The sequence below is a fragment of the Nymphaea colorata genome, chromosome 13 (assembly GCF_008831285.2).
Source record: "Nymphaea colorata isolate Beijing-Zhang1983 chromosome 13, ASM883128v2, whole genome shotgun sequence".
Lineage (NCBI taxonomy): Eukaryota > Viridiplantae > Streptophyta > Magnoliopsida > Nymphaeales > Nymphaeaceae > Nymphaea > Nymphaea colorata.
Window position 1 is genome coordinate 4,590,175 of NC_045150.1, and position 12,521 is coordinate 4,602,695.

At 31.8% G+C, this 12,521-nt stretch overlaps 1 protein-coding gene across 1 annotated transcript in view; it reads right to left on the reverse strand.

The window, feature by feature from the left end:
* Positions 1-12,521, reverse strand: part of LOC116266870 (cycloartenol Synthase-like) — a 62,381-nt gene that overhangs the window by 38,503 nt on the left and 11,357 nt on the right. The window contains exons 6-11 of the mRNA XM_031648313.1: positions 5,777-5,943; positions 1,326-1,514; positions 900-1,013; positions 686-808; positions 490-612; positions 320-418 (exon numbers count right to left, since the gene is read on the reverse strand). Of these exons, the coding sequence (XP_031504173.1) occupies positions 320-418; positions 490-612; positions 686-808; positions 900-1,013; positions 1,326-1,514; positions 5,777-5,943 (815 nt within the window). The remainder of the gene's footprint in view (positions 1-319; positions 419-489; positions 613-685; positions 809-899; positions 1,014-1,325; positions 1,515-5,776; positions 5,944-12,521) is intronic.

Here is a 12,521-nt window from a genome sequence, read left to right on the forward strand (position 1 = left end):
TCCTTTAATTTTTCAAAGAAAAACTTTCACTGAGAATTGCAAAGACTAATAGCAAAATAATGAATGCACAATGGAAAGGAGAAATAGGAAATGTGAGTCACAATAATAGTGATGCAGTGGAAATTTTTGCTAAACCTTACCATCTCTAAACGCAAATTTGGTTATGACTTACTCTATAATTTCTTAAAAAGACTCTTATCTGCTCCAACTTTAATTGCTCACATCTATATAACAAAGCAAGACTGCTTAATTTGTCATTGTTTGATCTTGAAATTTATACCCATTTAAAAGTCAAATAATGATAAAACGTCCAACTTGCCTGTAGAGATATGAGCAAATTCACAGCATCATTCAATTTGTCTACAGCCAAAGGATTTCCAACCATTGTTGATGGCAGTTTAGCAAGCAGAAGAGCAGCCTACAAATGACATGAAAGCATAGTTGAGTACGCTTAAATTAAACATTAACATTTATACTAAAATGTGACACCTTCAATGCTTCAGCTGTGCAATCTGAGACTTGCCATCTGCAATCTGCTGTTGAAAAAGTCCATCCACCTTTTGATATATGGCGATACCAAAAACTAAGGTCACCAGGGCAATTATCTTCAACCTTTTGAAGAAGGAACAATGTCACACTTTGAAAAACCAGCATATATCATTTAATGTATGGGCATCAGATGAACCTGTGAATTCTTTATGAAATCATGTGCTTTCTTGAGCATTAGTTGACAATCATCAACAAGATTAGTTGCTATTATTGATTGAACAGCAAAAGCAGTATCCCACAATTGACTGCCATTGAGACCCTGAAAAAAAATTGTCTTAAAACCTAGTCCCTAGGAATTACCAAAGACTTAACTCAACAAGTTTGAGCTATTAGATATTAAATCATGTTACCTTTAGTTTCATGCCGTCCTCTGCAACCCAAGGATAATCTGGTATTCTAGAAAGGTGCAATTTAAATGCTTCTGAATTTGGATCTTCGACCCAGCAACAAAGCATATTTAGTACCTATTAGTTTGATCAAACTTGTTAGGCATGACTTTGACTAATAAACTCACATAAGCTTAATGATGTATCATGAAAACTTATGATGCATCACATTTAGGAGGAATATCCCTAAACATGGGGTTGGTTTGAGTCAATGTTATTGTCAATCAATATAATTCAAGGCACACTATGTTGGCCTCCAACAAAGATGACCGAGCCCATGAAAGTCATGCTTTTTCATGTACTTTATTTCATCTACAAAAGAAAACACTATCTCCAAGAAACTATGTTTAGGAACTAACAATACGTCCGAAGGTATTTAAGGTAATGGACCTTGTGCACTGCAGTAATGCAGATGTATTGAGTATTTTCATCCTCATAGTGTATATGTCGCATTACTGTATTCAGAGCTTTCTCCCTCAAAATGGACATAGGCCAATGCGTCAAGATTGGTTCAACGATCTTTTGAAGAGTTGCCCAAAGGACATCTTGGATGAATGGATGTGCATGGTTGAGATCCTCCTAAAAACAATGAATAACACAATCTTTAATATATAGAGCTGCAAACAAAAATATAAATAAATAACCACTACAAATTCAAGTTTATCAAAATAAGCAGAAATTTCAATAAGCTTGATATTTGTTTTTACTAGAAATTTAGATATGTAACAAGCAATATGACAAATTTGAGTAATTTAATTCAAATGCTAGGAGACTACCTTTAACATGAAGATATTATATGTTCAAATGCATATAGCGGAAAATTTCTCATCACCATGAAAAAAAATTATTTCAAGAAAAAATAAGACATTAATTTCAAAACACAATAAATATAGTAATCTTTTATTTTTCATGTGTGTGGATGTTAAACAAGATTTAGTTGATATGTGGTATTTAAATGATAGGTGAAACAAACACTTTACTACCAAAAGGATATGCTTGGTCAAAATGAATGAAAAATACCAAATCAAGAGCAAGGTTTGGAGTGAAAAATTCTATTGAAGACAAATCACTTATGGTTATTACTATAAAATTAAGTTTATGTAAGTGCTTATGGTTATTACAACTAAATTAAGTGAATTTAAATCCATCCATTGATGTTCTTTTAAATTTTAGATTTAGCACAAATTATTTCATACATTACTTAGCATCTTTTTTCTTTAGTAATTATCAATATCTGTTACTTGATAATACAAACGAGAAAACTGATGCCATTTAATGATATCACGAAAAAGCTTTTCATCTTACAATAAGTTCTTTCAAAGTCAAGTTCTTAAAATAAAAAACCTAATAGACTTGAAGATTTATAACTTACAAATGTTTCCTATTGTATAAAGTTTATAGATCAATAATGCCAAATAATATGGTGAGAAAGCTTCCTCATGTAAATGACAAAAAGTGATATGTAAATGAGTCATATATTACAGATTTGAAGATTTACATTTCTTTCGTAGAAGTCAATTTGATTCATGCAAATAAAGGTGGGTCAATGTGAAGTGAGTCATATAAAGGGAAAGAGTACTTTTTATTTTATTTTTTTTTAAGAGTAATGTAGAATGATGTGACTGTAATTCTGCTTTAGTTAGAAGCGTTTTGCGTTTGAGCAGTTTAAAGCATATGAAAATAGGTGGCTTCAAGCTGAAAAATAGAGACCTACCTAACCATGGTGTACAATTGAAATAGAGTGCCTTACATTAAATAGAAACTTAGAATAGCCAAAAGTCCACAAGATGAAATTGCAGAATGTTATCTTAATGGACAACATTGAAAGGTTATCATAGAATGCTATAACATGGCAATCATTGAAGTTCCAAAATATGTTGAAGGAAAAACATCTTTCAAATTAATTAAGGATTGAACCTAAAAATATTTCTTTTCATATGAAGTAGGGCACCTGCTAAATTCATTCACCAAAAGACTCATTACGAAGCACAGTATGAATAAAAAAAAAAACCAAATAATTCAAAGTTTCTTAATTTTCTTATAGTTGACTATGTCTGAAAATTTAAAGAAAATTTTGATAAAAAACCTATATACAACATAGACTCTCATTTCTGCTGCTATGTCAAGACAGTTGTAGATGATTATAGTATTGAACATCACTTAAAGAACTAAAGAACTGCATATTAAGTTAATGCCCTTTTTTTTCTTCTGTCTAAATTCATAGTTAGTAAAGCTTGACTTAAGTCTAATTTTGTTTAAAAAGGGAACTTATTTGTTCTTTTTAACGCCATTTTATTCTACCTCAATAGCTCAGAAATATAGATTTTGTCTCATAATGAAATTTTAGTACTACAAACCCTCTTACTATTTGCTACTGTACTTATTTGTTGTTTCACTTTTTTGCTTGTAAATATGTTGTAGTTGTGAGATGTGAATGGTGGGTTCCTCTATTCAATTTAGTGAACCAATCCAATAATATAATATTGGTGTAATATTTATAGAGCTGAGTGACTAATCTTGAATTTATGCCCAAAAAAAATTACTTTTATGTAATTTTAAATTGGCTAACTTTTATTTGGTTATTCAAGAGATTTTAAGATTTCATTCAAAAATCAAGTTACATGGAAGGATGCAAAAGATGTCAAAAAATGTAAGATCTAGTTAAAGAAATTATCAAAATCCACATTCTATAACATTTTACATGTTCATAAAACTAAGACAATTAATTCTAAGAATTCTATATGATCCAGTATAAACATTGGATTTTATTAACTTTTTTAATCATATAAACTGAACATTAGGCATCCACGTTCTCCCAATTAGACATAGATGAAAAAGGAGAAGATTATATTTTTTCTGCCAACAGTGACTTTTCTACCACATAGATCTCTATAACTTCAACCATATGAATTAGCCACTTCAAGTTGACATAATATTTGATGACAAAATATAATTGAGTTGAGTTGGAACCTATAACTACTACCTATATATTAAAATGATTTTGATGATAACGAATTTGAAGAAAATCAAGAAAAAGTTGCCACAAATAAAATACATATTGACACATATTTGTAAACTTTCATGAAAAGGTTAAGAAAATCTTCAAAATTTATGAAACATGTGATGGACATTTTTCTCTGATGTCATAAACTATTAAATAAGTTATGCAATATGATGCTAAAAAAATGTTGTAACAACCTATCCCACTTCCACATGGGCCAAGGATCCTGATTTGATGGGTCCCAACCTGTCCACTAACTTATTCGGTTGCTGCCCCAAAGGCTAAGGACCAAGGCAATTAATCACATAGCAACCCCTTAAACTCTCAAACATTTCCATGAGTATTCAATGTTGAACAAAACCATCATAATTTATCCCCCATTATGGCATGCATGTCCCATCTTCATGGGACCCCATGTCCGAGTGATAAACCACCTCCAATATGAATAACCTGACTCACTCGCACACCAAGCTCAGGCTCCTAGTTAGGTAAATTCCAACCCATACCCTAGCGGCCAAGTTTCCTACGCAAAGACTAAAATCAAGGTAGTTACTCACTTAGCCAATTTCTTTATAATCCCTTGAAGGTTTATACAAATCTTTAATAAAAGATTAAACTTACATAATAAGGTGTTCTATGTTAGGAAAGAAAAATTTGCTATAGAGAAAAAATCATGCATGACAATTGCTAAAAACTTGTTACCCTTATTGCTTGAATGAGAACAACAATAATTGTCCTAGTATTAGAATAGGGTTCAAAATTTCAACCTACCAACTTGATATTAAATTAGTATTTTTAGATCAAAATCTCTAGTTTGGATAGGTTCTTGGATTTGAAAAGTGTATGAATGAATTACAAACTACTTGCCAATGCAACTTTATATGATTAATTAACAGAAAATATGTTTCATTCAAATTGTTTTCATGAAAATGATTGGTTGTTTAATTACCAGTTTTGATGTTATAATACCATTATAGTTTTTAACTGTTAAATGCACATTTAAACCAGAAAAACAATTGACCTAATATATTTTTCCCACGAAATCACTCTTAACAACATCGTCTTATAAATTTAGATTGCACAAAAATATATCTTAGTAACTATGTTCAAGATTTAATTTTTGTCCATCAACCTAAATGCTCTGGACCATGCATAAAGGAATGATGAAGACTCTTCATCATTCCTTTAACACAGCTTACATGTAATATGATTTTCTTATTACTCTTATTTTAGGAGTATTGTTGTGATGTATCCTTATTGTGTTCCCCATAAGTTAAATACTTAATATAATCTACAAATCAAAATCTATAAGGATTTGGAAATTAATCTTTTGTTTTTCAATATTTTACATTCATTTATGTGGTTAGACTTTCGAAGAAAATGCTTGAAAAATATTGTCTTAGAGCAATCAGAAAGTAGAATTCACATTGCCTACATACCAATTCATTTATTATCAATTAAACTACTGATATATCAGAAACCAACTTAAAGAGTCCAACACATAAAAGATGGTTCAACATCGATGTTTTAGAAGCAAAACATCATATGGTCCTGCAAGATGGCAACATCAACGACTCAAAGTTGAACCATTGAGCAGCTAAACATGTCGTCCTTGGTGTTGCCATCATTCTTTTGGTGTTGTTCCTTTATGACCTTTCATTTATAATTAGTCACCTTATAATTTGTAATGTAATTGTTCTCCATATAAGGTAAATCAAAGGACAGTGCTAAGCTGATAATGGTACTAGAGAACCCATAGGGCCTAGATAACGTGATGTTAGTAGCTAACCCTTTTTTTACAGTTGTTTTAGTGAGTGATGTTGGAGATGCAATGACTAACCTTGGCACAGAAATTCCGCACTCCATTCCAATCAACTTGTTCATAAGGTAAAGGAAGAAGCTCCATTTGTAATTCTAAGACTGTTGTCGTTATACGGCCTACAAACCTCTTCCCATACAAATAGGACATAGGTAAGTAAACCAGGCGACAGTGACACCACATCCTTCCTGCATGAAGAAATATAAAAAATAACCACCATAAACTCTTGAGTCCAAATTTTTAGATTGCTGCATTAAACTCTAATCTTTATTGAATGCATCTAATGGTTCGTTAGTTTTCATTTTTTCTTTTTTGCCAACTTTGTTCCCTTCTCATTAGGCATGTTTCTAGATTAAGGTTCATTAGTTTCTTTTCTTTTTTGTTAGCTTAAGTTGTTATTGACTTACCAAGCAAATCCCTTTGTTTCATTCATTTCTTATTTTGTGATCTATATTTCCTTATTTTTTATTCAAAATGAATAGGAAAAGCAGCATTTTTGTTTTGTTGTTCAACTACTCAGTTGCTAAGTTATTTCTTTTGGACTTTAGAAGCAAATAGAAAACTAAATTAATTTGGTAAAATTGCTGCTTGAAACCAAAATTTGGTGTTGTGGATTGATTGTCCAGGTCCACTAGAGTCTCCATAGTATATGTAAAAGGAGAAAAAGGAAAAGGATAATTAGGTAGACATGATTTGGCTATCTAACATCTTAGAATAAGTATATAGACATTAGGCTATTTGATACTTCAGAAGAAATTGTCTTCATTTTTTTTCTTACTTCTTTCTCTTTAGTCCAATTTAAAGAATTTCTGCTTAAGTGTCCTAAAAAACTTCAAAACACCACATTGAAGAATCCCATCTCCTTGTTTTCAACTTATCACATTATTTTTTTTCTTTTCTCATTTGTTCTTTCTTGCTGCTAAATGGTCCTCGTGGACACAACCTTGATGCTAGGTAAAAAAAAATTGGTGATATTTACTTTTTATTTGTATTTTTCTTCCTTTTAAACTCAATGCAACTGTTCTTTTTGTTTTGAGTCTACAACAAAAAGGCCCAGCTTCGAGGTCCTACCATTGGTTAAGACTAGCTATTTTCTCTATTTCATGAGTGTTACACAGTCCAAAAACTAAATGATTGTCTAATACAGGATCCAAATCCACCCTTGTAGTTATTCTCAATATGCTCTATGAGAAAATTTAAACCAAACACATAGTAGCATGGACAAAAGTAGATAAAACTTATCAAAACATTTAATATGAAAGCATTTTCAAGTCTTCCTTTCATAAGGTATTAAAACTCATTATCTGAAAAAAAAAACATGTGACTTACCATATTGGATTCAAAGTGACCAAAATCTATATTCACTTTGTTGTAAGACAGAAGTACACAAACTCTTTAAAAAAAATTCAATTTTTGAATATGAAACTATTCTCAATTGTTTCCCATATGTTGGGCATTATGATTCACCACCTCAATAAAAATGTTTTTTTATTGTTATGTCAGTAGGTTTTTGTTTTAAACTAGAGCTATGATATGAGTCGTAATGAATCATAATTAGCCCAACCAAAGTTGTGTGTGAAACTTGGCAGATCCAATCCACCACCATCATTGACTTTATTTCATCCTCTAAGGAAGTTGTAACCAAAATATATGGTCGGGTATGAGACACGAATATATGAACTCATTTGTAATAGTTTTGAGAATCTTCAATACAATGATTATTTTCAATTAATTTTTTCATTCACAAAGTATTACAGTTTGCGCTCTAAAAATACACTTATTTTTCATTATATAGCTTCACGTGATTGTAAAACTTGACTTGCTACCAATTTCAATAATCAATCCCAAGCAACCCAAATGTTCTATATGGTACCCTTATGCTTGTGCCTTTCATGCAATTTGAAACTTGCTTGATAAAAGAATTGCTACTTTTGAACTGTTTATAGTTATGGAAACCATTCTTTGGGGCTTTAGTCAATAGCTTCCCCATCATCAGGTCACCAACTTACTTGATCTTCCAATATTGGGCATTTATCAGCCTCCATTTATGGTTTTACAACTATGAAGACTTGGGTTTGATAACTTGTCTCTTGCCTAGACACTATGTCTCCCTTTGTGAGGGGCATCCCTTCTACCTAAGATACAAGTTATAATATTGAGTTCCTTAGAGAGAGTGTTGATTGCCCCTATTGCAACTCATCTGATACCGAGAGATAAAGCCAAAGGGTGTCATAGCTGTCTTTGGGTTATAAAAAATGAGACTAATAAGACTTAAGCTATTTGAAGAGCTCCCCTTGGCACCTCCTGCCCACTAAAAGTTAGAAATATGCATTATCACCCTCTTACATTTTTGTACACAACCAAATTTCCTTCAAAATGATTTTTCTTGTTGTCACTACCAATAGTTACCTTCTTTATATATAAACGTAGAAATAAAACTTGGTAATATAAGGCAGAAGTATATAAACCCTTCAAGGTTTCCACAATGTTCAATATATAATATATCTGAAGTTTGCCTATGCATGGTGGTTACAAGTCTGGTGTGGGATCTTTGTGCACAACTCCGTCATAAATCTAGAACCATGTTTTGATTATTTATTGTATTAGATTAGGATTCACTCATGTCCTTTTTTGTCTTTTCCTTGGTTTTCTTGATGTAATTTGTAGTAACAAACACTTCTACTCCTCCTAATATGATAAATACATGCATAGACATATTTAAATACATAATATATAAACCATATATATATCATATCATAGTATGGCCTTTTGCTTTCATGGTTGTCTTGTGTTTCTGGGTTATAAATATGATACATTTGATATGAGTTTAAATGTATATATATACATGTCTAAATCATGGGGAACTTTAATGGGGAATTGAGTTTGTGGGTTTCTTTTTTTTTTTTTTTTTTCATCTTGTTATGGTTAACAAACTGACCTATATAATTTATGTTTTATTAAACATTACATTGCATTGTCGGACGGTTTGTCCTTTCACGTTGATCCTCTTAGAACTTCTTAAATGGTGACTATTTTCATTGTGATCACGTTCCTATCTTTTTTCTTTCTCTTTCTGTTTGTTGAAACATCATGTTTCATTTGTTACTGTATCATCATATTTATCTACTATGCAATCATCTAGACAATATGTTGTGATTCCATAAAAAAAACATGCTAAAAAAATAAAAAAAGGCAGAGCTTCTAGCTCCATTCACTTGTTGATGTGAGCTCATTAATGATGAACCATGTTACCTTTTGAATCCTTCATTTGGTTACTTTATGTTCATTAACATGATATTAGAGCTTTGTTTCAACCTGTGATATATGTGATTTTCTCTTATTCTCGGATATCTTCCTGCATCAGTGGCTAACGACTCAAGCATCTCAAAGCTTGGGTATAGATGATTGCTCTCCTATCTCAAGAGTATCAAAAACATTGTTCTAGAGAACAACAAAAAGAAAGAAGAAATCACACATGACCAAGGTGTAGATATCGAAGGTTGAAATGTGAAAACGAAATTTTTCGCCCAAGAGGAATTTCCAAGGTCGAAGTCAAAAATTTCTTCCAAAAATTCTTCAAGGCCAATATTGTCAGATCTCATATGTCAATAAATCTAAAGGTCATGGTTTCACATTTCTTGCAAATGTTAATAAGGAAAAATGTGTCATTGATTGTAGAGCGACTGATTGTGTGACCAGCACTCTAAATCATTACTAAAAATTATTGTTTTACTAAAGACTCCTATATCTATTGAAGAAATTGGCAGCACAATTTTTTTCCAAGAAAATTGAAGTTTATAAGTTTTATATATTTCCAATATATCTTCTAACATAGTATATTTGAGCAACCTTACCATAAAATATAAATCTTGCGATGCCATATAAATTGCCTTGTTATTTTCTCCCTCAATAATGTGATATTTCAAAAAATGGAACAAAGAGGGAGAGTGGTAAAGGTTTGAAAGGGTCTTGTATTTATTGACAACTGTCTGCTTAAATTATATTTTTTGCTGCTTATGATGGGAATAAGTCTTACTAACATTGGCACTCACATCTTGGTTACATCTCCAAGGTGTTGAATAAAATTTGATACCAAAACTTCACCCGAATAATCATGCATGTCATGCTTGTGAACCAAAAACTCTACCACAACGCGATTTGAAAATTGAAGAAAATGTCTACATCATTGTTTGAACTAGTTCACTTATAATGGTGTTGAGTATGCAAATGATGTCTTGCTATGACGAATCAAGGATCCATCTCCAAGATACTTTTGTATGAACACTGCAATAAAATGGAATGGTTGAGTGGGGTAATAGATGATTAGTTAATATAGCTTGTTTGCTTCTACTTCTTATGAATGTCTCAGCTATTGTACAACAAGCTACTTTGCAAATTGGATCCCAGTTCTAACATAAATGACAAGGTACTATTGGAATTATTACATAGACAACCTGTTTCTATGTTAAATCTTTAAGTCTTCAATAAGTGTCATGTGCTTGTTCAAATTACCTATAGAAGTAAGTTAGAAGAGAGAGTAACTAAGTGTATATTCCTCACATCAGTTCTAATAAAGGGTATAAATGTTACACTAATCCCATCAAAAATTGGTTATTTTATATCATGTAAATTTTTTTGAAGAACAACCATATTTCTACAACCTAAGATAGGGATAGGCAACCTCTACCAAGCCTACTCATAGTGATCTTGTTTTACATATTCAAACCATGCCAACACCTACTCTTGGAAATGAACCACAAGCCAAGTTCCACCAACATGTACCCAGCCAAACTGAACCTATTTCTAAACCTGTTAGCCACTCACCTATATCAAAATCAAATCTTATACCTGGTTTACCCTTAAAAAGGTCCACTGGATCTACTTGACCACCAGGTTTGTTTTTGATGCCATCCCAACCATAAAGGTTACAGTCTTTGTCACAAAAAGGGGTGATTCGAGTTCCTTTGCACGAGTAAGAAACCAATGTATTTCCACTGGTCGCCCAATTGAGTGATTACCAACTTTTACATCTAAGACCACTCATCCTATAGAAAGCTACATGAATTTTTCTATACTGTCCAAAGACATATCGTACTCATATTCTTAATATCTACCTGCATCAAGAACTGATCAAATTTGAGGTTGCCAACAAGGACCCCAATGGAAAGCTGCACGACATAGGGACTATAAGCCCTCCAAAGAATCAAATATAGTTGAAAATGGTACCATATCTAAAGGAAAAAGGGTGGTAGGATGATGATGGACTTATAGAATAAAATACAATAATAATGGTAGTATGGAATAGTATAAAACCCTCTTCCTTGCAAGAATTCACAAAGGACATCATTACAATGAAACTTTTGCACATGAAAGCACGATCAACTCAGTCATGACATTCCTCTCAATTGCCTCTAACAAATATTGGAACCTTATGGAGCTTGATGTTAAAAACACCTCTCTTCATGAAGATCTACAAGAAATTTGTATGGAGTACCACCAATATAAAAGATGAACATGGTTATGTTTCTAAACTTGAAAAATCTTTGTCTAGTTTAAAAAATTTGTGCATGCATAGTTCTCTAAGTTGATTATGCTCTCATGAAGATTCATTTTAAGAGAAGTATGGCTAACTACAAATAAACAAAGAAATGGTATAGAACTATTGTGTTGCTAGTATATGTGGAAACTATTGTCATGGCAGGTGATGATATGGACTTCATGAAGAAAGTCAATCAACTCTTGAATGAGAAATTTGAAGAGGGACTCTTGGAACTAAAACCATTGAAACTCTATTAGAGATGAATTGCGAATTTCAAATTGATGAAAAGTAGAAGTAGAAAGATATCTAAAATTGGTTGGTCAACTTGTATACTCGACTACAACAAGGCCAAATATCATGTACACTCTGAGTGCCTTCATTAAGACTATAGCCATATACATATTATAACTGCATACTTACTTTAAAGGAAAAAGCATGCATTGCGTTTTAAATAGTATCTATTTGGCAAAGTTCTAGATTTTGTCAAAAGTCTTCTAGAAATTTTTTTAGTATAATAGGAGACACTTGTGGTTTCTATATACCAAAACATTGTGTAATTGGATGAGTCTATTATATGTATATGTGTACAATCATGGAGATGATGACCTACGAACATCAATGTTGTATTAGTTAAGTGCCCTCTTTTTCACATCAACGATTTTTCTTGTACTCAAAGGTGATGAAAATAAAACTTGTGCTTTGTGGGTAGTGCTTTTTCAATGACAACATGATCACTTTCTGAAGCATTTGAGTTAGTATTTTGTCACTAATTATCATAGTTAGTAATACTGCTTGTTTCAGCATCCATTAGAATGTATAACATACATTTAGCAATTAGCATCGGAATATGCAATTCCTAAAATAGAAGTGGTGTTGGATTGCTACTCAGACAAATAAAGGATATAAAATATTCTACTATATTACCCGTTAGAGAGGCCTATGACAATGCCATAGAGACTAAAATGGAAAGTAAATGGATAATGTTTTCATTAAATATATGCTAATTTTTTAGGAGAAGGATATGTAATTGATTTGTTTCATTTGCCTTTACATGTTTACAAAATTAAGATATATGGATCCTTATTCAACTTGTCATTTTAGCAAATTTCTATATTTTGAATGCAGTGATATATATTGTTGAAACACATAATGTGATGCTTGGAGTTAATTTTAGATTTTCTACTCCCCAAAAGCTTGTTCTATCTATTCAGGCTTTAGGTAGGGAGG